Source organism: Dasypus novemcinctus, chromosome 18 (assembly GCF_030445035.2).
Source record: "Dasypus novemcinctus isolate mDasNov1 chromosome 18, mDasNov1.1.hap2, whole genome shotgun sequence".
In the NCBI taxonomy this organism is placed as follows: Eukaryota; Metazoa; Chordata; class Mammalia; order Cingulata; family Dasypodidae; genus Dasypus; species Dasypus novemcinctus.
The window spans coordinates 44,503,094-44,529,214 of NC_080690.1; the positions used below are offsets into that span (position 1 = coordinate 44,503,094).

A 26,121-nucleotide genomic window follows, 5' to 3' on the forward strand; every position below is an offset into this window, starting at 1 on the left:
GTGCTAAAGAGAAAAAGAAAAACTTATTTTTAGAATAACCTTTTTCAATGCTTCAACTTCTTTAGAATAGGTTGCTGTTAGATCCAGAATTTCAGATACCTCAAAGGATTGGGGCTGTTAGATTTTGTCATGTAAGACTCCAAAATAAAAAGGAATACAATGATTTTGCTAGCTCTAAACTCTTTAGTAGTCTGAAAGGCAAACATTATTTTTTACTGCTTTGCTTCACAGACACCCTTGATTTCATGTTATGTTTTAAAATGAGAGTCCAACTGACATTCTGTCTTCACTTAAATATATCCTTTTAAAGGACTAACTCAAGTATCTGTCCAAAAGTTTAATGATTCCAATAAATTCCAGAGTATTGCTTAGGTTGGCTTAGCTTTATTTAAACTTCTTATTGTAGTAAAATATATACAACTCAAAATTTCCCTTTTTAACCCCTTTTGAAGTGTACAATTCAGTGGTATTAATTACATTCACAGTATTGTATTACTACCACCAACATCCACTGTCCAACTTTATCACCTCAAACAAATTCTGTACCCATTAAATAACACCTCTGTGTTCCCCTCACTCTCCAGCCCTGGTTACCCGTAATCTACTTCTGTCTCTTAATTATTATGTGTCCTTAATAATAATGAAAAGATATGGCTATTTCTGATGAACTGCACTATTTGGAGGTCTACCTGACAGATGAGTTTGCTAAAGGAAGGAAAGTGGCAGATCTCTATGAACTCGTACAATATGCTGGAAACATTATCCCTAGGCTGTAAGTAATGAAGACTGAGGACAAATTTTTTCCTATTAGGTTTTGGGGCTGGGGATTGAACCTGAGACTTGTATGTGGGAAGCTGGTGCTCAACCACTGAACCACATCAGCTCCCAAGTTGGCTTTTTTGTTGGTTTACTTGTTTGTTTTTTTAATTTTCTTTTAGGAGGCACTAGGGGACCAAACCCTTATCAAAGTGAGATTAGCGTTCTTGGTAGATACTCAGTTATTTTTATTTAGGTTTTTTAGGGTGAACTAAATTAACTTTTTATATAGATATTTGAGACATTTTGGAAATGGGGAAAAAAAGACATATTTTGTTTAATGTCACGATTATGAGAAAACCTAATATCACAACAATTCTTCTCTTCCTAACATGTTTAAAGACCAGCTAGTGAGAGAAATAGATTTAGGGGGTCACTGAGTGGTTATATTTTAAATCAGATGGTATTTTCTTCATTGTGCAGGAGAAAGGAACCTGGTCCCTGTTTCATTTATTTAAATAATGTTTTTTATGCATCTGGACATAATGAAATTCTTGTATTTAAATGTTTTATTTCTAATCAAATGTTTCTTCATAATTCTTCTAGTTACCTTTTGATCACAGTTGGAGTTGTATACGTCAAGTCATTTCCTCAGTCCAGAAAAGATATTTTAAAAGATTTGGTAGAAATGTGCCGTGGTGTGCAACATCCCTTGAGGGGTCTATTTCTTCGAAATTATCTTCTTCAGTGTACCAGAAACATCTTACCTGATGAAGGAGAGCCAACAGAGTAAGTGATTTTCTTTTTTGATTATAGTTGTAATGTGTTTTTATTGTAAAATACATTTTAAAAAACTGTAAAAAACAAAGAAAATATAAAAATTCTCCCATGTGTAGTCAGCCACTAGTAACATTTTGTATATAGAGTTTCTTTCGACTGCACTATCTATAGTATAATACAAAATGATAACACATGTACTCTTATACAAAGTAGACATAATTTTAGATCCTGCAGTTTTCATTTAGCTTAACTGAGAGCATTTTTCATTATGTCAAATATTCTTTGAAAATAGGACTTTTCAAATGAGTTACATTTTGAAAATTGTATTTGTGATGAAATAATGAAGTATGCTTAGCTTTTTTCCATGAACTAGTCAGTTTTCATCTTGTTTCTTGGATGTGTGTCACTTTTTTATAATTATTGAATTTATGGAATCCTAGTTATTCTAAAATATAAGTGATTTTAATGATATGTGCACACAGGTTAATTCCAAATATGGGGAAAAAAGAAAATGGCCATTCAGAGAGAGCTCTGTCATTTATGTAACTAGTTTTCCAGCATCCAAGTCATTGTGCTTTTATCCTAGAGCAGTGGCAGGTAGGCAGCTGGCTGTGCTTTTCAACCAACTTCAATGAAACAGCTTTCCTAGATTGAGGAACCTTTTTTTTAAAGTTTATTCACTCATTTATTTATTTTAAAGTATACAACCCAGTGATTTTTAGTATGTTTTGCATCAGTTTCTTTTTAAAAGAAAACACAAAATTTAATGCATATGACAAATTTAAACAGTACCCAAAAGATAAAAAATTCACAGGGTAGAAAAGATGGTGAGATTATTTACTGTGTTATAATATTGACTCTTAGTTTTGAGCATTTAATTAGGCAATTAATTTAAAAATTTGACAGTAATTAAATTCCCTGACCTAGAGGATATACAAAAATAAATCAAGGAAATATGCTGTTCCTTCCCTCAAAAAGCTTACAATCCAAATGAAAACAAAATATTCAGCACTAAAATGATGTAGTTAGTGTACATCAAAAGTGTCCATTTTTTAAGGTTTTTTAAATTAAGGAAGTTGCTATAAGAGCAAGTCAAATTGGCCCAGGGAAGGGAATTGGGAAAGGTTATTTGTTCATTTGTACTGCTTTCTCCCTCTCGGACTTTTTTCTCTTAAGTCTTTTCCCCTTGATATCTAACACTGAGCCAAATACAGTTGAAAGTGGCTTTTATGAAGCATTGCTGTTTTAGAGATAACGTAATGCACAAAGGAGAGTGACAGCAGTAAGTTGGTTCTGTAATTTAAATATTTTATAAAGACTTTCCAACTGTTTCTTTGCAGTGAAGAAACAACTGGTGATATCAGTGATTCCATGGATTTTGTACTACTCAACTTTGCAGAAATGAACAAGCTCTGGGTGCGAATGCAACATCAGGGACATAGCCGCGACAGAGAAAAAAGAGAAAGAGAAAGACAAGAACTGAGAATTTTAGTGGGAACAAATTTGGTGCGTCTCAGTCAGCTGGAAGGTGTAAATGTGGAACGTTATAAACAGGTATATATCTTTCTACTTGTCACCTTTTCTTAAGTAATGAGATATAAATTGAAGTCTGAATTTCCAAATCTATATTTTGAAAATACATTGAAAACCATTAAAAAATGGCTTTTATCAAAGAATACCTAAATAAATGGGAAGATACGTGGAGTTTTTGGATTGGAAGACTCAATATAGACAGAATATCAGTTCTCCTCAAATTGATCTGTGGATTCAGTGCAACAAAATCCTAACAGACTTTTTTGTGGAAATTGATGAACTGATTCTAAAATGTATATGATGAAGCAAAGAACCTAGAATGACCAAAACTATATTTTTAACAAGAATAAAGTTTGAGGACTCAGACAATCTGAATTCAAGATTTACTCTAAAACTACTGTAAATTAGTGTGATGCTGGCAAAAAAATAGATGCATAAATCAACAGAAGAGAATAAAATAAGGATGGACAAGCTTTTTCTTTAAAGGACCAGGGCTTAAATATTTCTTGGCCTTGTAAGCCCTTATGGTTTATTACAACCACTCAACCCAGCAGATATAGGGATTTCTTAGTGCAAAAGTAGCAACCAACAATACAAAAGCAGACATAGATAATATGTAAGTGATGGGTGTGACTGGGTTCCATAAAACTAGTCATAAGAAACAGGTATTGGGCCAGATTTGCTGATCTCTGAAATAATAGTCCAGAATAGACTCACATGTATATGATCAATTGATTTTTTTTAAGTGAGATTTTTTTTCTTTTAGGAGGTACTGAGGATTGAGCCCTGTACCTTGTACATGGGAAGCAGGTAGTCAGTCACTGAGCTACACCCGCTCCCCATCAACTGATTTTTTGACAGAGGTGCAAAGGCAACCTTTTTGACAAATGGGTCTGGAACAATTGGACATCTGTATACAAATAAGCAAATGAAATGAACCTTAACCCATCCATCCTTCACATCAAGTACAAAAACTCAAAAATGGATTATTGTTCTAAATGTAAAACCTAAAACAATAAAACTTCTAGAAGAAAATACACAGAAAATATTTATGACCTGAATTTTTTTTTTTTTAAGATTTATTTTGTCTCCCCTTCCCCACCCCACCCCCATTGTCTGCTCTTTTGTGTCCATTCTCTGCGTGTTCTTCTGTGTCCACTTGTATTCTTGGCAGTACTGGGAATCTGTGTCTCTTTTTTGTGGTGTCATCTTGCTTTGTCAGATATGTGTGTGTGTGTGGTGCCACTCCTGGGTGGGCTGCGCTTTTTTCCCCGCGGGGTGGCTCTCCTTGCAGGGCACACTCCTTGTGCTTGGGGCTCCCCTACACGGGGGACACCCCTGCATGGCATGGCATTCCTTGTGTGTCGCAGCACTGTGCATGGGCCAGCTCACCACACTGGCCAGGAGGCCCTGGGTTTGAACCCTGGACCTCCTACATGGTAGGTGGGCACTCTGTCAGTAAAGCCACACCCGCTTCTCTGTGACCTGAATTTTACAAAGATTTCAAAGCATACTGAAAGCCCAAAGCAGAAAAGAGAAAAAAATTGGTAAAAAGAACTTCTAAATGGCTTTCACTGAATAGAATTTTTGGTTTGAAATATGTTCTGTAAAATTTTAATCTCAAATGAAGTATGGGTGAGAAAAATATATACTTTTATTAAAGTTTCAAGTTAAAAGTATAAATGTATTATTAAGGAGTAGTTTAGGATTTTAAGAATAATCTTTTACACATTTTTTGTTTTAGATTGTTTTGCCTGGCATATTGGAGCAAGTTGTAAATTGTCGGGATGCTTTGGCTCAAGAATATCTGATGGAGTGTATCATTCAGGTAGGTGGGAACATTTTTTTTTTTTAGGAGGTACTGGGGATTGAACCTGGGACCTCATACATGGGAAACAGGTGCTCAAACCACTGAGCTATACCCACTCCCCTATTTCATTTTTTAAAGTACCTATTTTTATTTAATTTTTATCACTTTTAAAAAATCTTTTATCAAATATGCTTTCCTATATAAAGAATTTTTTTTCCCGCCAAATAATAACTTCATCTTTGTATTTCTATATTTTTTTTCATAGGGAGAAGTAACCTCTGCATTCTATATCTCGTTAGGTTAGGTTTAGTTACTAGGTATACTTTGGTTAGTGGATTATTTTCATCTGTGTTAACGTTTAGAGACACACTTGAGTTATGTATTTGAATTAGTTACATAAGATTATTTTTTACCCATAATTTTAAATACTATAAATGAGTTCAGAACATTATGTGAAATACTTTTGCTTGTATCACTCAATTATTTGATTTTCAGGTTTTCCCTGATGAATTTCACCTTCAGACTTTGAATCCTTTTCTTCGGGCCTGTGCTGAGTTACATCAAAATGTAAATGTGAAAAACATAATTATAGCTTTAATTGATAGGTAAGAGCTTCCAACACTGGAAGGCAAATACTCTGACTTGGGAATAATAAATTTAAAACATTTTTGTGAATTGTTTCTGCTGTGTCTTTATTGTATCTGGTCTAATTTAATTGTATTATGAATGATTTAATTAAATAGGTTGGAAATCTAGGCATTAGTCTATCTAAGTTGTGAAAGACAGATGGAGATGAGTATTCATTTCAACAAGGCCTCAATAAAATCCATTGGTTTAATTGACATTTAAAGATATTATTGTTCAGATCCATCATTTTTAAATCTTACAAATCCAAAGATTTGTAAGAACAAAATCTGTTTTTTTAACGTGGTGAAAGTTATTTTTCACTGGGAACTGATTTGGTTTAGAGTCTACTTCATTAAGTAACCATAAGATATCTATGATTAAGAAAATATTCAAGTAGTTACTTTGTAATCAGAAAATTTTCTTAAAAATTTTAAAATATTAAATGTTTAGTAATCCCCTTTTGGTATAACTTAAATTTTTTTAGCTATTGGTCTTAGTTTGTTAAAGGTATAAAACTTGGCTTATGATAATGGCTCTGAATGACTGCTGAGCTATCATGATGAGTGACAGTGCATAAGGTGTATTTTACTTGAGAACATATGTATTACTGTTATTATGAAGCCAGTAACCCAAGTGAAGATTTATTTCTGCGAATACCCTTTGTTACGTTTTAAATACCTAATTATTAGTTTAAAAGTCTGAGAATTTATACAGCAGCATTCTCCAAATTGTCAGCTCAATTCTAGGCAGTGAAAATTATGTGCTAATTGGGCCTACTCTTAAAGGAAGCTATTTCCTGAGTTGTGTTGAATGTAATGTTACTTAGCTATCCCTGTCAGTAGTCCATAACAAAATCTGGATGCATTTATGACCGCAACAAACCAAATAATAATAGTTGTTGTACTATTGGGAATGGGACAGACATTGTTTTGAATAGTTTAAGATTTGGGAAAATAGGATTTAACTTATTACTCTAGAGCTAGTTTTTTAAACGTCATATGATATTGAAAATGCAGTATCAAAATAGCTATGTACATTTTATTTTTTAAAATTATATATTTTTAAATTGTTTGTTTAATGGATTTGCCAGTTGCATTTCCATCTTTAGTTTTAATATTTTCTATCTGTATTTTTTTTTAAAAAAAGATTTATTTATTTATTTAATTCCCCCCCTCCCCCGGTTGTCTGTTCTCTGTGTCTATTTTGCTGCATCTTGTTTCTTTGTCCGCTTCTATTGTCGTCAGCAGCACGGGAAGTGTGGGCGACGGCATTCCTGGGCAGGCTGCATTCTTTCACGCTGGGCGGCTCTCCTCACCGGCGCACTCCTTGCGCGTGGGGTTCCCCTACGCGGGGGACACCCCTGGGTGGCACGGCACTCCTTGCGCGCATCAGCACTGCGCATGGGCCAGCTTCACACGGGTCAAGGAGGTCCAGGGTTTGAACTGCGGACCTCCCATGTGGTAGACAGACGCCCTAACCACTGGGCCAAGTCCGCCGCCTCTATCTGTATTTAATTTAGGTTTCTGAGAGAGGGAAAATCAGCTTCTTTAAATTCATAATATGGTATAAGTAATAAAGCAGATAAAATCAGGTATTGTTGGCAAAGCTGTTTAGTTTATAAAAAATTGAATTGAGGGAATGATCAGCTATACTCCTAGTCCTTTTATTAAAACTATTTTTAATGTTGTAGGGAAATAAAATTCATTGTAGAAAATATATTAAAGCATAAAGAATAAAATGTCATCCATGATCCCATTACCCAGATCCCTGTATCTTTTAAAATAAAGATTTTTTTTTTTAGATTAGCTTTATTTGCTCACCGTGAAGATGGACCTGGAATCCCAGCAGATATTAAACTTTTTGACATATTTTCACAGCAGGTTGCTACAGTAATACAGGTTTGTGTGACTTTTTTTCTAAGTTCTTGAATTTTTGAAACTTTTCTGCTGGTATGTCTTTTTCATAATTGTTTGAAATAATTCCTGTGGTTTTCTAAACATTCCAGTCTAGACAAGACATGCCTTCAGAAGATGTTGTATCTTTACAAGTTTCTCTCATTAATCTTGCCATGAAATGTTACCCTGATCGTGTGGACTATGTTGATAAAGTTCTAGAAACAACAGTGGAGATATTTAATAAGCTCAACCTTGAACAGTAAGTCAGAATTATATTTTTGTAAAAGTTCTCGTGAAGTACATTTTTTTCAGATTCTTTTTTCTTTCTCAATTGCTTTTTGAAATGTTAGCATTTGTCTTGTTTTAAGCATTTTGTCATGGTTGGTGTAATCAGGGCAGAAAGTGGCAATCAGTCAGTTGGTTGTGTCCATTGATTAAGTAGTACATTCATGGAGTCTCCCTATTCAGACCCATTTCTATAAATGAATTATGAGTTAGTTATTAAATTAGCTAAAGCAGGTTTTCCATAAGAGATGTTTTTGTACAGGTGAGTATATTGTGAAGAATTAGGGGCATATCTGCATTTAAGGTGTAGAACTTAAATTGACTTGACTGTTTTGTTTTGAGCTTTGATTTTGATATTATCAAGGGAAATATAATCTTTTCCTTTCTTGGAGCTTCCTCAGCTGTGATTTCCTAGACCTTTGGTGTCCTCTAGTGGCTGCTGTGGGCAATTCTGATCCTATTATCTTTTTTTCCTAGCAGTTCCTTATGCATCTCCCACCCCACCCCAAGCTTCTGAACAGTTTCCCTGTATAATTTATAATATCACTTCAGGTAGTCACCTTTCCATCACACTTCCAGTAGTTCAGATACATCAGGAAAATTTCTTTTCTTTTTTATTCCCTTTTTTTCTTTTTAGTCACTCCCATTTTTTTTTGTGAACTGAAAAACAGTCCAGATCTTAAATACTGTGAGAAAAAATCAAATGATATAACTATATTGTCTTCTATCAAGTAAGTGTTAAGGTAAAATTAGACCAAAGAATTAGAAATCTCAACCTCTAAAGTGTGGATATGCCTCAATCTGCACAAAATGCTCCTACAAGTTCCTATCTTAAATTCAACCTGCTATTTCTTAATTACCAACATTTGATACAGAAGATATACTTTGTGTGTTTTTCTATTTTGTGGAATTCTGGTTTTTCATAGATGAGCCTACTAATTTTCATAAAAATTATTACTTATTGGCTGATGTAGGAACCAAACAACCTCTTAAAATACTTTCCTTCAAAACATCAAGTTCTAGAAAGCTATCTTAACTCCAGCTGTAAACCTGTTCATGAGTTGGAGATTATTATATCTTATTTTGTTGAACAATACTAGACAAATACACTGTTTAAAATAAGCATCTTTATCCTTTTTGGAGGAGTATTTTTAGATTATGTGATTCACTGTGGTCCATTTCCTTTAATGTGTAAATGAAAATTTTGAAAGCTTTATGAATTAAGTGATATTTATGTATATAGATAGTTAATTTTATCCATTAAAGGGCTGCTGTTTTTCTTTTTGTAGCATTGCTACCAGTAGTGCAGTTTCAAAGGAGCTCACCAGACTTTTGAAGATACCTGTTGATACTTATAACAATATTTTAACAGTTTTGAAATTAAAACATTTTCATCCACTCTTTGAGTACTTTGACTATGAGTCCAGAAAAAGCATGAGTTGTTATGTGCTCAGTAATGTTTTGGATTACAACACAGAAATTGTCTCTCAAGACCAGGTAAGAGAATACCAGCCTACATTTTAATTAAACAGAAATAATGTAGTTAACTATTTTAAACCTTGGGACCAGATCGCCTGAGATGGGAGGGGAGAGATACTTAATAAAAGTTACAGTAAGTTGCTTATTCATTAAAATTAGAGGTGTATAAAAAGAAATTATGACATACCTATAATCCCACCAGAGAGAATAACCACTGTTAAATAACAATTCATGCATCTCTTTCCAGACTTTTGTCCATGAGTGTATTTATTGACATACATATACTTTCTTAAAAAAAGGCATTATAAATTATTGATACTATTTCGTAGCTTTACACAACTGCAGGGAAGTTGTTTTACAGAAAAATCATGCATAAAATAAAGGATTCCCATATTCCACCCTATTATTAACAACTTGGGTTGGTGTGATACATTTATAAAAATTGATGAAAGCACATTTTTTAATTATACTATTAACCATAGTCCATGGTTTAATTTAGGGTTCACTGTTTTTTGTGTTGTGCGGTTCCATAAATTTTCTCCCCCAATTTTATTCTAGTAAGATATATACCACCAAAAATTTTTCCTAATAACCATATTTATATTTAATTCCATGCTGTTAATGATTCTTAACAATATTGTGCTACCATCCCTACCATTCATTACCAAAACATTCCCATCATCTCCAAATAGAAACTGTACATTTTAATCTTAACCATCTATTTTCTCTCCCCACTCTGTCCCCTGGTAACCTATGTTCTAGATATTCTAGATTCTGATTCTATGAGTTTGCTTATTTTAATTATTTCATATCAGTGAGATCAAACAGTATTTGTCTTTTGTGCCTGACTTATTTCATTCAACATGATGTCTTCCAAGGTTCATCCATGTTGTCTCATATATCAGACCTTCATTATTGAATAATACTTCATTGTGCGTACATACCACACTTTGCTTATTCATTCATCAGTTGATAGACACTTGGAATGCTTCCATTTTTTGGCAATTGTGAATAATGCCACTATGAATATCTGTGCAAATATCTTTTCAAGTTCCTGCTTTCAGTTCTTTTGGGTATGTACCTGGAAGTAGGATTGCCAGATCTTATGGTAATTCTTTACTTAACTTAATTCTGTACTTAATTTTCTGAGAAACTGTGAAACTGTCTTCCAAAGCAGCTACATGATTTGACATTCCCACCAGCAGTGAATGAGTATTTCTATTTCTCCACATCCTCTCTAATGCTTATTTTCTTTAAGAGTATCTCGTGGTTTTGATTTGCATTTCCCTAATGGCTAATAATGTTAAGCATCTTTTCATGTGCTTTCTTGCCATTTATTTTATCTTCTTGGAGAAATGTCTATTCAAGCCTTTTGCCAATTTTAAAAATTGGGTTGTCTTTTTGTTGTTGAGTAGAAAGATTTCTGTATATATTCTGGATGGTAAACCCTTATCAGAGATGTGATTTCAAAATACTTTCTCTCATTGTGAAGGCTCTCATTTTACTTTCATGACAAAGTCCTTTGAGCAAAAGTTTTTAATTTTCATGAAAAGCAATTTATATATATATATATATTTTTCTTTCTTTTATTTCTTGTGCTTTGGGTATAAAGTGAGAAACCATTCTCTAACACAAAGTCCTGGAGATCCTTCCCTACATTTTCTTCTAGGAGGTTTATAGTCCTGGTTCTTATATTCAGGTCTTTGATCCATTTTGAGTTTATTTTTGTATGTGGTATGAGGTAGAGGTCCATCTTCATTCTTTTGCATGTAGAGATCCAGTTTTTCCAGCACTATTTATTGAAAAGACTGCTCTTTCTCCATTGAGTACTCTTTGTCCCATTGTCAAAAATCAGTAGGCCATAAATGTGAGAGTTGATTTCTGAACTCTCAATTCTAGTCCATTGGTCTATATGTCTGTCTTTTTGCCAGTACCATGCTGTTTTACTTACTGTGGCTTTATAGTAAGTTTTAAGATTGAAAAGATTGAAAAGATTTTCAAGATAGTTTTGGCTTTTTGGGGCCCCTTACCCTTCCATATAAACTTGATTGGCTTTTCCATTCCTGCAAAGAAGAGTGCTGAAATTTTCATTGGAATTGCATTAAATTGCTTTTGGTAGAATTGATATCTTAACAAAATTTAGTGTTCCAATCCATGAGCATGGAATGTCCTTCCATTTATTTAGGTCTTCTTTGTTTCTTTTAGCAGTGTTTGGTAGTTTTCTGTGTGTAAGTCTTTTACATCCTTGGTTACATTTATTCCTAGATATTTGATTCTTTTAGTTCCTATGGTAAATGGAATTTTATTTCTTGATTTCTTCTGATTGTTCATTAGTAGTGTATAGAAACACTAGTGATTTGGAAGTGTTTTTCTTGTACCTTGCTAGTTTGCTGAATTCATTTATTGACTGTAGGGGTTTTGTTGTGGATTTTTCAGGATTTCCTGTATATAAGATCATGTCATCTGCAAACAGGGAAAGTTTTACTTCTTTTCCAATTTGGATGCCATTTATTTCTTTCTCTTACTCAGGCTGGAACTTCAGTAAAGTGTTGACAGTAAGCATCCTCATCCTGTTCATGAGCTTAGAGGAAAAGTGAATGTGGCCAGGAGCTACATAAAGCAATAGCTTCTTGCTGAATTGATATGAATACTAATGTAAAGAAAGACTTGGACAAGTCTAGCTTGGCGAGTAATGAACGTTTACTTACGGGACTTACGTGGGGTCCTCATGCTCTGTGGCAGGAGGATGAGATGGCTCCAAGCCTAGGTATGGCCTAGTCCTTGTCCTCAGTGGTGGGAGGAGAGATGGCACTTCTAGGGTTGACATCCACACAGCACCAGAGGAGGGGTTCTTTCATGGGTCATGTCTGCATGCAGCAGGGGAAAGGTAGCTTTCTTCCAAGGAATGCAAGTGAATTCAGGAACCAAATAGACAGGAAACAGATCCTAAAGGAATAGATGTGTTTGGCAAGGCAGAAAAGTTTTATTGATATAGGGGTGATTAGGACAAGATCTGTTGATCAGTCACCAGTTTGCAACCACTTCCTGAGCCTTGCCTTTTTAACTACTCAGGAATGCTGCTGCAATTTGGGGAGGAAAGAACTGGAAGGGTTGGGGGGGAAATGCAAAGCCATATAAGCTGCAGAAAGCTTTGTCTTTCACTATAGAGTATGATGTTAGCTGTGGGTTTTTTATATATGTTCTTTATCATATTGTGGAAGTTTCTATTCCTAGTTTTCTAAGTGTTTTTATAAAGAAGGATGTTCAATTTTGTCAAATGCTTTCTCTGCATCAATTGATGGTCATGTGGTTTCTTCCTTCATTCTATCAATATGGTGAATTACATTAATTGATTTTCTTATGTTGAATCATCTTTGCATACTTAGGCTAAATCCCAAGCAGATCATGGTGTATAATTTTTTTAATGTGCTGTTGGATTTTGTTTGCTAGTATTTTGTTGAGGATTTTTGTATCTATTTTCATAAGGGACATTGGTCTGTAATTTTCTTCTCCTGTGTTATCTTTATCTGGTTTGGGTATGAGGGTGATGATGGCCTCACAGAATGACTTAGGGAGTGTTCAGTTTTTTCTCAGAGTTCGAGCAGGATCAATGTTAATCTTAGAGTACTGGTTAAAATTCCCCTATGAAACCATTTGGTCCTGGGGTTTTCTTTATAGGGAGTTTTAAATTTAATTTTATTTATTTAACTGATTCTGTCTCTACTAGTTATTTGTTTGTTGAGATCTTTTATTTCTTCTTGTCAGTGTAGGTAGTTTCTAGGAATTTGTCCATTTCATCTAGGTTATCTAAATTGTTGGCATAGAGTTAATAGAACCTCAGTCCCTTTTTTTTTCAGTCAGGTCAGTAGTAATGTCCCCTTTTTAATTTCTTTTTTAAATTTGTGTACTCTTTCTTTTTTTCTTTGTCAGTCTAGCTAACGATTTGCCAAAGTTAGGTCTCTGATTTGAAGTGGTTCTTTTTTTTAGGCATTTAGAGCTATAAATTTTCCTCTCAGCCCTGCTGTTGCTGCATCCCATGAGTTTGGGCATGTTGTGTTTTTAATTTTCATTCCCCTCATGAAATTTTCTTATTTTCCTTTTGATTTTCTCTTTTGTCCATTAGTTATTTAAAAGTATGTTTTTTAATTTCCATGTATTTGCAAATTTTCCATTTCTCCCTTTATTTATTTATTTTTAATTTATTTCTCTCCCCTCCCCGCCAACCCCGGTTGTCTGTTCTCTGTGTCTGCTGCTTCTTCTTTCTTTGTCTGCTTCTGTTGTTGTCAGCGGCAGGAGAATCTGTGTCTCTTTTTGTTGTGTCATCTTGTTGTATCAGCTCTCCATGTGGGTGGTGCCATTTTTAGGCAGGTTGCACTTTCTTTCACGCTGGGCGGCTCTCCTTATGGGGTGTACTCCTTGTGCGTGGGGCTCCTCTACGCGGGGACACCCCTGCGTGGCACAGCACTCTTTGCGCACATCAGCACTGCACATGGGCCAGCTGTACACGGGTCAAGGAGGCCCGTGATAACTGCCATGTAGAGAGAGCAATTTACTGTAATTTAACTAGGCTTTTCCTCCTTTTCTTTCTTGGATGCTGTACCATGTTCTGTTTGCCTCTGTAATTTCAAAATAGTTGGTTCAGCAATTTCCTTCTCTTAAATAATTGTTCTGGTGGAGGGACTGATTCCTGGAACTTCGTACTTTGCTGTCTTTCCATCCCATTTCTAAAAACACTTTTAATAGTAACTTTATCTACTAATGGCTTAACCCCAGTGGGTTTCTTCTGTCTCCCATGTTACAGGTGGATTCAATAATGAATTTGGTATCCACATTGATTCAGGACCAGCCAGATCAACCTGTAGAAGACCCTGATCCAGAAGACTTTGCTGATGAGCAGAGTCTTGTAGGCCGATTCATTCATCTTCTGCGATCTGAGGACCCAGATCAACAGTACTTGGTATGAGTCTGTTCTTACTATAATTCTTCATAAGGTCCTAATGAAATCATGTATAGAAGTGTTTTAAATGATCTAATATAGCTTGTGATCATATTAGAAATTTTTGAAAGACTTGCAGCTCAATAGAAGATTAAGCGGCATCTGTGGACTTTTATTTTATATATACACATGTAATTGTAAACTTCTGGAGCTGGTTACTAACACATCAGTTGCTCCAATATCTTTTGAAGGTTTAATGAGTCTTAAAGTCTGTCTTCCTTTAATTGGTGTCCCATAATTATTCCATGTTTATTTTCTTTTTGAATTGTATATCATTTTTAGGAATGTTCAATTGTTTATCATAATAAACTTTAAAGTATAAGAAGTGTGATCTGCATATTCAATTGTATTTATGTTTCTAAAGTTTGCACATATAAGTTGTATTTGTGTACCACACGGCAAATGTGTTAAGACTAAAATTTGAAATGCCTTTTTCTTAACCTTTTTTTGTTCTGGTAAAGAACAATCGAGAGTTTTGTCTCTCTTTATCATAATTAGTCCCCAATAAATCTTTGTAAAATGAATATAGCATGTTGCCTGAATAGGGATAGGGATACCAATGGTTGATACTGGATAGTTAATTTTCATGAAGTTTAGCATGGATGTCTACTTAATTATTATTTTGCCAAAGTAGTTTGACCATTGTTGGATGTACAAGGATAAGTATTAGGCTGCTCTACCAAAGACCATCTTTATTTGAGGATATGTCCTAACTTTCTCCTGGTGACTTTGTCACAGACACTCTTGTGCTTCTTCATAATTGGTGTGGTGAAATAAGAGGCTGATTTCAGTTGGTAGTGTGATAGCCTAAGAGTTGTGGCATTGTGCATTGCTTGTGATCTATCTGTACACAGTGGCTTATTATTCAAGTATTTTAAATGACTCTCATACGTTTCTGTGTGTAATGTGTATATGTAGTCACAACTGTGCTTTTCTATTGCATACCAAATGTAGTTAGAAAGTATGCCTTCTACATGGGACTGATAGGCTTTACCCATGTGTAAAGAGACCTTTAATGGTAGGATCATTAAGTCTGACTTCTCCAAGGAGGTTTGTGTTCAGAGGTCTCTTATCCATCTACTATATCAGAGAAATTCAGAAAACCTTAATATGTCATACTTTGGTATGTGGTTTCCTTGTAAGTTTTTCTGAAACAACCAGACATTTTTTCACAATGGTTCTTTTCAAGTGTGTTGACATTTCATTTGACTTAAATGATCTGAATATTTTTCTGAATTAGGAGGGATGATGTGCCAGCAATATGCTAATAGCTGTATATGTATCAAAATAATAGCCAACATTTTCTAAGCACATGCCTAGTGCCTACCACTGGAAAGATTTTGTGTGTTCCTGTTTGATCTTCCCAAAAACTCTGGAAGTATCCTACTCCAGTTTGCAACTGAAACTTGTGGTTAAGAGAAAGTAATTCTTCCAGGGTCACACAGGTAGGAAGTGGTAGAAGCTTTTTAAATGTGAGTCTTGTCTGATTTCAGAGTCTGTGCTCTTTATTAACACAGTTTTCTTTGTACATGTGTCTATGAAAATATGTTTAAATCTAATCTCTACCCCCGATAAGCTGTGTAGCTTTGAACAAGTTATGTAGCCTCTATGAACTTAAGATTTACTCATTTGTAAAGTGGAGTTAGCATCTATATCTAGGGTATTTGGGTTTTTGTTTGTTTTTAACCTTTCGGTTGTTAAAGCTTTACCAGAAGGCATGGTGTAGGGAACATTGTCATACAACATGTCTCATGTAAATCCAAACCTCATACTCCTTTTGTGGAGTAAAAAGGCTATTTGCTATTTTTAAGTTCATTTGAGCTGTGAAGATTATTTCCCCTTCCCTGGTTTTAGGATTTCCTGTATTCCCCGATTCAATCTTGGCTGCTACAACCAGACAGACAGAAAGCGCGAGGACTTCTTTTTCTTGCTTCTGTAGTGGAAACCTTAGCAGCAGACAGGAACTGCTCCAGGGCTGTCAGAGATGCATTGTATCTAGGGTATTTGTGATGACTCGGCAAAGCAAAAATAAAAAATGTAGTCCGCTGTAGAGCCTGGTATTTTATATGTATTCAAAAAATGGTGGTGATTTATAAATCACTTAGTTTTATAAATTATTGATCATAGTATGGAAAAATTAATCTTTTTTTGGTCAGATTTTAAACACAGCACGAAAACATTTTGGAGCTGGTGGAAATCAACGGATTCGCTTCACACTGCCACCTTTGGTATTTGCAGCTTACCAGCTGGCTTTTCGCTACAAAGAGAATTCTAAAGTGGTGGGTTTATTTTTAAGTATGTCACTACTTTTTCCCTTTTTCCTTACTGTGTGTTTCCTAGTTTTTTCATTAAGGAGAATTTTCAAACTTATACAAGAATAAACAATAATTAAACTCAAGTTTCAGTAATTATCTGTTCATTAACTCATCCTTTAAATTTTCCTAACCAGTGATGTTAGTTGATTCCATAATAACAGAGGGATCACGTAAAAACACTTTTAAATGAAATGAAAGATTAGAACAATTTAAATTTATGCCAGAACTTTTTCTTGTGAGATACTGATAAATTTATTACAAAGTTGGCTCAGAATGCTTTAGTTTTTTAAGAATGATTTTATTTTCTTGGCATTTTTAAAAGTATCAATTCTGAAGTGATGGAGAAGTCTCATGCAGAGATTGCAAACACATGGCAGATAAGATATATTTCAAGATAGCTTTGTCTAATGAAAAGGGCCTAGTTATATAATCACCTCTTCTCTAAAAGTATATAATTGAATAATTGCATGAGCAGTGTGCAATTTTTATGAGTTTATTCCTTTTACAGACAGAATTATGGCTTAAGTCTTCAGTGGTATAGTTTTTTTTGTTTTGTTTTGTTTGTTTTTGTGGGGAGGAACTGGGGGTTGAACCCAGGACCTCATACATAGGAAGCAGGCACTCAACCCCTGAGCTATATCTGTTCCACTAGTGGTGTAGTTTTAAAGAAAATACTTCTGTTAAAGTACCTGAATGCTTGAGAGTGAGATTTATATTAAGAAACAAACTTGAGTAAATTATTTTTCTAATAATATGGAAAAAAGATTTACTCGTTCAGTCTTACAGCACAACATGGCTGCTTTTGACGAGTTTTCATTAAGTCAGCCTCTTCGTTCACTCCTTTTCCATGGGTAGGTATTTATAGCTGCAACAACAGCAACTGTCATTTTTGGACTGTGTGCCATGCACTGTGCCAAGTACGGCATATTTGGATTGTTGCATTTAATTCTTGTAACAAAACTATTCTCTTTTTGAAATAAAAGAACTGATTAATACTTTTCTCTAATGAGAATAAATTTAGATAGCATATGTATAAAATCTTTAACCACAATAGTAATTACTACAGTGAACATTATAAAAGTAAAATTGGCAAAGAAGAATGAAAAATAAGGTTCAGCATTGGCAAGGGAGTGATGAGAATTCCTTTTCATAATGATAGTGGTAGGATTGTATTTTTCTAGAAACCTATGGCAATATGTAACTAGCGCCTTAAAAGATTCAGTCATTCCACTTCTAAGAATTTATAGTAAAGAAATTTTAGGGATTCAGGTAAACTTTTTGTCCATAGACCATTCATTATGGTATTACAGATTGTTTCCAAATGGGAATAAATATATCATGCTACATCCAGTTTGTGGATAGCTTGTAGTCATTTAATGTTTTCAGATAACTTAGTGTCATGAGGAAAATTATGAGAAAATAAGTGAAAAAAAAGTTGTATACAAATATCCAATATGAGCCAGATTGTATTTCTTTTTTTGTGAGCTATTTTAAAAAAGAGAACAAAACCATACACAGAGGTCCTTGTTATATTAAAATACTCGTTTGGTCATTGAAGAAAGGAAAAGAAGAGGTTAACAGAATGTTATCAGCAGTCATTGCTGGGTGATAGATTTAGGGATAGCTTTTTTTTTTTTTTTTTTAAAGATTTATTTATTTATTTAATTACCCACCCTCCCCTGGTTGTCTGTTCTCGGTGTCTATTTGCTGGGTCTTGTTTCTTTGTCCGCTTCTGTTGTCGTCAGCGGCACGGGAAGTGTGGGCGGCGCCATTCCTGGGCAGGCTGCACTTTCTTTTCATGCTGGGCGGCTTTCCTCACGGGCGCACTCCTTGCACGTGGGGCTCCCCCACGCAGGGGACACCCTTGCGTGGCACGGCACTCCTTGCGCGCATCAGCACTGCGCATGGCCAGCTCCACACGGGTCAAGGAGGCCCGGGGTTTGAACCGCGGACCTCCCATATGGTAGATGGACGCCCTAACCACTGGGCCAAAGTCCATTTCCCTTTAATTTTAAAATTCTTTTGCACATTTTCCAAATTTTATCTGTAAAAAACCAAACACCAAATATATAAAAATTGTAAATCTAGCAATCTCAAATAGATATTCTGAGAAGATATCTTCTTTGGTTTACTCTGTGTATCCTACAAATGAGACAGAGAAGAAAGATGAAAGGAAAACTGAGTCCAGCTTTACTGCTTTCACTGTTTGTTCTGTTGGAAGTTTTAAAGAAAATAGATATTTTTGAGCAAGTTTATCTTGAATTTAAGGTAATTTAAAACATTTTTTCTTGTTTTAGGATGACAAATGGGAAAAGAAATGCCAGAAGATTTTTTCGTTTGCTCACCAGACTATCAGTGCTTTGATCAAAGCCGAGCTAGCAGAATTACCCTTAAGACTTTTTCTTCAAGGGGCTCTAGCCGCTGGAGAAATTGGTTTTGAAAATCATGAAACAGTAGCATATGAATTTATGTCCCAGGTGATCTGCTTTCCTCCTCTCTGGATTGTTAAAATCAGTTTTGCTGAGTTCAGGTGCTTGTCTGAAGTTATGGTGGTAGTGCACATGTGTTTACTCTTATTTTCATTGAATATATAACTACCTCTTTACCACCATCTTGGAACCTCTTAGTACTGTAGTCATACTGATAAGTTTGGAGCAGCAGAATTGATCAGATGCTGGTTCTAATGAAATCTAAGGTTTCCAAGCACATCTTGGTAAAAGTGTTTTTATGGAATAAAGTTCTTTTGTCAGTTCAGTTTGGGAACCCTAAGTTAATCAAAGTTAAAATGGTCTCTTGACTGCAAGACATGTCAAAGTCTTCAGTATATCAACTGTTTTGTGCCTTTCTGAGATAGTACAGCATGTTCTGATATGAAGGAAATGTCTGCAGAATGATTCACAGGATGGGGGTTTGGTGAAATGTACTTTGGGAATGTTGGGATGGATGGCAGGCTCCTAAAGGTCTCTTGCTTTGTATCCACCAGGCATTTTCTCTCTATGAAGATGAAATCAGCGATTCCAAAGCACAGCTGGCTGCCATCACCTTAATCATTGGTACATTTGAGAGGATGAAGTGCTTCAGTGAAGAGAATCATGAACCCTTGAGGACTCAGTGTGCACTTGCTGCATCTAAACTTCTGAAGAAGCCTGATCAGGGCCGAGCTGTGAGCACCTGTGCACATCTCTTCTGGTCTGGCAGAAACACAGACAAAAATGGAGAGGAGGTAAGGTAGAAGGCCATTCCTTATAATATTCGTTATAGAGAACAGCTGCCATGGCCTTGTACCCTGGAGGCGAAACATTTGGAGTGCTTTGGAAATCTGATAAAGAAAATTGCTTTGTTAAAAGCAAAGAAGTGTCTTATGTGTACAGTGACATTTTCTTCCATATAGTCCCCCAGTTATTTTTCATTGTATCTTCAAAGAAGCTTTAGGTTACAGAAAAGTTACGTGTAGAACATAGTCCATATGCCCAATACCCTTCCCCTTTTCCCCTCTCCCCTGTTAATAACATCTTACATGCAGAAAGTACATTTGGTAAAATTGACATATAAATATTGAAGCATTGCTACTAATTGTGGTCAGTGGTTTACCTTATGGACCGTACACTCCTTCCTCCCCTCTCCCAATGGCTCCCTCATCTGTTTGCTTGTTGGTTTTGCTCCATTTTTAGCTTGTCTGAAAGTTTTTTTGCTTGTTGTCTGCTTGTTTTTTTTTTTTAGGAGGCACCGGGAACCGAACCCGGGACCTCCCATGTGGGAAGTACATACTCAACTGCTCGAGCCACATCTGTTCCCTGCTTTTTGTTTTTGCTGATTGTCTGCTTGTTCTTGCTCAACCTCTGCTCATCATCTTTAGGAGGCACTGGGAACCAATCTGGGACATCTCATATGGGAGACAGGCACTCAACTGCTTGAGCCACATCTGTTCCCTGCTTGTTTTTCGTTCATTGTCTGCTCATTGTTTGTCTTCTTTAGGAGCCACTGGGAACTGAACCTGGGACCTTCCATGTGGGAGGTGGGTACTTAACAGCCCGAGCCATATCCACTCCCTGGATCATACACTTTTATATATTTTGATGAAATTTTAAATGGCCTGTATCCATTATTACAAGATCATGCAGAACAATTCCAATGCGCTAAAAATACCCTATGCTCCATATATTCTATTCTTCCCTACCTCTCCCCTGGGGATGTATGGTAACCACAGTTTCAATTTTTTAAGACTAAGATTCATAGTAATAGTATTGAGGGCTTGACATATTGGTCTGTTCTCTTCTATTAGGCACTGCCTGTGTTCTTAAGGAATTCTTGTCTCACTAATTGAGAACATAGCAGGACTCCTCAGGATGGAAGTTTAATATTTTCTTGTTTATTGTGTGGGTCTCCACCCACAGATATAATACACTATAATAAGATGAATGCTTACATATTCCATAGAAGCCTGCCCCAGGTGCACCCTGTCCCTTATACTCCCCCACACCTGACACCCTCACCAGTAACCCTTTCCCCTGCCATATTTGCCAAAAGAACATATTCAGCATTGTAGTTTTAACCACAGACCTGCAAATCCCCAGAGTTTATCTGTTCCCTCCCGCAACCCTCCCCCCAGTATCATGAATAGTCCAACCCAATCCTCCCACCCTACTCCCCCTCACAGACCAGCACCCCCAAACCCAATCACACCACTGAACCACTGTCACGGCCATCCACTCCCAACCACACCCTTCCACCTCATCATGGATTTTGCCCATATAGGCATCACTTCACCATCCTCTGTTACCTTTCTGTCTCCTGTAAACCAGTCTTCCAGACTCTAGCTCTGTGTGTCTGCTCAGTTTGCTTAATTCATATTAATGGGGTCATGTAATATTTGTACATCAGTGCCTGACTTAATTCACTCAACATAAGGTCTTTAAGATTTCTTCATGATCTTACAGTGATAAAAGACATAATGTCTAAAAAATTTTATTTCATATTAAAAATTTTTGTGTATTTTTATTTCAAGAACTATTATTATTTCATTTTCTTATTAATTTTATTAGGTTATTTTATTGGCTTCATTTTTGGAGAGGTTTTGGATCACAGGGGGGCAGTGGAGGATCACTGGTGTGGGTGTCAGTGATGAGTGGATGCTTGGGGAGGGGTTCACCAGGGTATGCATGCATCTAAGGCATATGAATATGTTCAAGTATGTTCACAGGTCATTGTTTTGGTGGGTGGAGACTCACTCAATAACCGAAAGAATATTGAATCTCATCCTGTGGAATTCTGCCACATTCTCTAATAGAACGGCAAGAATCCAGTGAGTACAAGGGCAGTGCCTAGTGAAGGAAGATAGACCGTTATGGTAGGCCCTTGATATTGATGACAGTACTTATGAATCTTGTGAAATTAAAACTTAGCCTAGTATTATATATTACCTAAAAATTACCTCCTGAAAGCCTCCTTGTTGCTCAAATGTGGCCTCTCTTTAAGCCAAACTTGACATATAAATGCACTACCTTACCCCCAATGTGAGACATGACTCCTGGGGATGAGCCTCCCTGGCACCAAGGGATTATTACCAAGTGCCAGCTAGCAAGACATCTGGTAAAAGACCTTGACCAAAAAGGGGGAAATGGTAAATACAAATGAGATTTTATGGCTAAGAGATTTCAAAGTGAGTTGGGAAGTCATTCCAGAAGTTTTGCTTACACATGTCTCAGCAGGATCCCACTGACTGCCATGGTAAACAGTGCCTCACATGGCAGGGCTCCTGAGGGCTCGAGAGACATCCAGACACTGTAAGCAGGGTAGACTGCTCAGAAATTTGCTACTCTGTCAGTAGGCCTTACTTGGGAATTTATGCTCTCCAGTATAACAGAGTTAGACTCATTTATAGTTTCCCTACACATGGCTCTTCTGCCTCTTTTACTTGAACCTATAGTTTGCACTATACTTGTTAAATATATCTCTAGTAGACTTAAATCTTTTGTCTGTCCTTGTACCAGTTGAGCCCTGAATCTCAGCAGAGTTGCAACATCTACTCTGCAATTCATTGGATTCACCGAGGACAACTAACATGGAAATGATGATGGACAATGCCCATCCTAAGGAACAGAGTGTCTCCAACTGCAAGCAAGATAGTTCCATCCATCTGCCCCATGGGATCTAAGCCCCTTCTCAATTAGAAGCAGAGAGGGCATCACCATCCCACAATCCTCAAGATGGGGGAATGAACAGTGAACTAAAGTAGACATTATTATTCTACTATAGACTTACTATTCTAGCAATGGATAAAAAGGCAGTGACCATCAGAGGTTCTGAGGGGACAGAGAGGGAAGAATAGGTATAATATGGGGGCATTTTTGGGACACTGGAATTGTCCTGCCTGGCATTGCAGTGATGGATACAGGCTATTCTGTCATAACCTACAAAATTGTTCAGGACAGAGAGTATACTATAATGTAAACTATAGTCCATGGTTAGTAGAATGCTTCAATATGTGTTCGTCAGTTGTAACAAATGTACCACACTAATGAAAGATGTTAATATAGGAAAGTGTGGAAGGGGGAGGGAGTAAAGCATATGGGAATCCCCTACATTTTTTATGTAACATTTGTAATCTAAAACTTCTTTAAAAATAAAAAATAAATGAAGTGGACAGTAAGGTATTGAGAGTCACAGCCAATGGTGAAACCTCCACTTTGAAGATATTATTACATAGCAAGTTTATACCACTACTCATTTTAAAATAGTGATATACTTAAAAATTTTTTTTAATGAAGAGGATTTAAGTTTGTTGAGGCCTTTTAAAACATGAACAAAGCACTGTAGTGTGTCTATTTCTTAATGTGGAACAGGACATTTGTGATTCATTAATGTTTTCAATATCTCACCCCACCCCCTGTACTTTGATTTTAGCTTCATGGAGGCAAGAGGGTAATGGAGTGCCTAAAGAAAGCTCTAAAAATAGCAAATCAGTGCATGGACCCCTCTCTACAAGTGCAGCTTTTTATAGAAATTCTGAACAGATACATCTATTTTTATGAAAAGGAAAATGACGCGGTAAGAGCTAATAAACTGATGTTGGTCAACTAATAAAGTGATAGTTCTGAGAGCATAAAGATGGGCCATCATATTCTGCCTTGAACTTAATGCCTTGAGCTTACCCTTTGCTCTTAGAGTTAATAAAATGTATTCAGTTTTCATTCAACTTTGGTTTCTTCTATAAATCATTTCACCAAATTACCACTGTGAGTATGAAAATTTGGGGAAGAGGATGCAAGTGAAAATATTGATCACTTATTTAACTCAGATTGAACTTTCAGTTGGATATTTAAGGTTGTTTTCATGGGTCCTTATGTTTAACAGCCTTGACTTCTCTTATATTTGAGTTCTTTTGTGACTTTTGTGAGGGCAGGGATCTTGTCACTAATTGTTTATCACTTTATCTCCAACTATTAACAAACTGCCTGTCAATGTCTTCTTATTCTCAAATGACCATAGAAGATTATGTTCATAATCCCAATTCTTTATCTCTCATACTTTCCTCAGTGATAATGATTATGTTACCTTTGGCCTTGCCCTGCTGAGAAACAAATTATGCTGTGTAAAAGCCATTTCCCTTCCTGCGTTTAGGAGATTTGATGCATAAAAAGTTTACCATTCTGATACTTTCTTATTTGTTTACAAGGGTTAGAGTTTACAGAGTCCAGCTACTTGTTTCTTTCATTCTCCAAAATTCTTTTCTGTCTATATAGATACCCTTTGTAATTTTTTGTGAGAGCATAAAGTATGATCTTACTGATTTATTCTTTGATAAATATTGAACCTTTACTGGAAGCCAGTCACTTTGTCCAGGTACAATGGTAAACAAGACAGATATGGTTGCTGTCGTGGAACTTATACAGCCTTTTAACCAAATCAGTTCATATCTCTAATGGAAGATCTAATTATATATAAGGAAATTCTCATTTCTTTTGCTTAGGAATGTTACATAAAATAATCACTGTCCATTTGAAAAATAAAAAACTATTTATAAATGCCAAATAATAGGGGTTGATTTCTCATCATGGACAAGTTTAGACTAATTGCTGAATGAATTATCCTTTTAGCATAGTGTTGGTCAAGATTAGTAGGTTAAATAAATTTTAATTTTTGTTCTTTTATTCATATTGCTTTGTATTATTTTATTAAATTTTTTGGTTTTTGAGTTTTTAAAAAAATTGTGAATAGCCAACTGTTTTTGCTCAAACCAAGAATCTAGTTCTCGTCTGTGATTTCTCATAACCATTGAGAGTAACACAACCTCCTCAAAACAATTTTAATCGATTTTTTTTTTTTTTTTGTGATGCGTGCTTGGTCATAAACTGTGCGTATTCTTTTGTAGGTAACAATTCAGGTTTTGAATCAGCTTATCCAGAAGATTCGAGAAGACCTCCCGAACCTTGAGTCCAGTGAAGAAACAGAACAGATTAACAAACATTTTCATAACACACTGGAGCATTTGCGCTTGAGGCGGGAGTCACCAGAATCTGAGGGGCCAATTTATGAAGGTCTCATCCTTTAAAAAGGGAACAGTCTCACCATATTCCTTTCCATATACATCCAGTATAAGGGTTTTATGATACTAGGTTTTCCTTCCATAGATTGTGCCTTTCAGAAATGCTGGGGTAGGTTTCCCTCTTCTTACCTGTGATGTGTTTTACCTAGCACCTCCAGACACTCACCTTCAGGACCTTAATATTAAAGTTATTCACTTCATAAGTGTTCAGGTCTGGCTGATCACCCAAGTAGCATGACTGATCTGCTATTTAAAATTCCTGTGATCTATTAAAAAAACAAACAAAAAAACCACATTTATCTTGGCCACTAAAGAAGTTCTCTTTCCTTTTTTCCTTTTTTTTTTTTTTTGTTGTTGTTTGTGTAATTTTCTTTGTTACTGGGGAGTACTAACCCAAAGGTATCTGTCTCTTTGTTCTGTAGTTCAACTTGAAATTAATTTAGAGGAAAGGAATACTGTATGAGGAATTCAGCTTGGGCTCTTTCCTAAATGCAAGATGAGGCCATATGTAATATTTCTCCTAAAACTAGAATATATTAATGCATGTTTGAGAATTTTAAAGCCACCATGGTCAAAACCAGAGGCTATATTTTGCATATTTGGACTTAGCCATACATTAAGAACTTATGTTGTCCTTTGGGCATATTTATCAAATAACTTTGTTCTAAATAGTATAAAATAGAAAATTTGTGATCTATATAATTTATGTTTAACCTTCATTGTAAATTCAGGGGGAAATGCATCACAAAATTATCATGATTTTTTTTTCATCAGTAAAACAATAAAGTTATTAACAATTATGGACTTCCCTCCCCTTTCATACTATTTTTCATAAAAAGAACTAATAAAATATCTATGGAGTTTACTAGACATTCTTATATATTAACAGAGCTCACTCATCCAACTCTAGTTTTATGTACTTACTGAGTAAGGCACCATCTACTCTTTCAGTCACATTTTACCCATTGGCTTTCCTCAGCCTTATCCAGCTTTGCCTCAACATGTAAATTCCCAAAAGGCTCACCACCTATATTCGTTAACTATTGTGTAGCATATTATTCCATAATTTTTAATGCTTAAACAGCAAACATATATCTCTC

At 35.6% G+C, this 26,121-nt stretch overlaps 1 protein-coding gene and 1 non-coding gene across 4 annotated transcripts in view; one reads left to right on the forward strand and one right to left on the reverse strand.

Annotated features, from left to right (window-relative positions):
- Positions 1–25,821, forward strand: part of VPS35 (VPS35 retromer complex component) — a 34,595-nt gene extending 8,774 nt beyond the window's left edge. For all 3 annotated transcript variants that reach the window (XM_071209184.1, XM_058280073.2, XM_071209185.1), the window contains 14 exons: positions 649–772; positions 1,363–1,545; positions 2,877–3,090; positions 4,814–4,897; positions 5,375–5,484; positions 7,308–7,404; positions 7,512–7,660; positions 8,976–9,183; positions 13,967–14,122; positions 16,318–16,440; positions 18,774–18,953; positions 19,460–19,699; positions 23,380–23,523; positions 24,848–25,821. In XM_071209184.1, coding sequence (XP_071065285.1) covers positions 649–772; positions 1,363–1,545; positions 2,877–3,090; positions 4,814–4,897; positions 5,375–5,484; positions 7,308–7,404; positions 7,512–7,660; positions 8,976–9,183; positions 13,967–14,122; positions 16,318–16,440; positions 18,774–18,953; positions 19,460–19,699; positions 23,380–23,523; positions 24,848–25,027 — 2,192 coding nt within the window. In that variant the 3' untranslated portion in view covers positions 25,028–25,821. The remainder of the gene's footprint in view (positions 1–648; positions 773–1,362; positions 1,546–2,876; positions 3,091–4,813; positions 4,898–5,374; positions 5,485–7,307; positions 7,405–7,511; positions 7,661–8,975; positions 9,184–13,966; positions 14,123–16,317; positions 16,441–18,773; positions 18,954–19,459; positions 19,700–23,379; positions 23,524–24,847) is intronic.
- On the reverse strand, positions 16,020–16,151 carry LOC111760879 (small nucleolar RNA SNORA31). Its single transcript, XR_002794452.1, has one exon. It is a non-coding gene; the product is annotated as a small nucleolar RNA SNORA31 (small nucleolar RNA).
- Positions 25,822–26,121: the final 300 nt, after the last annotated feature.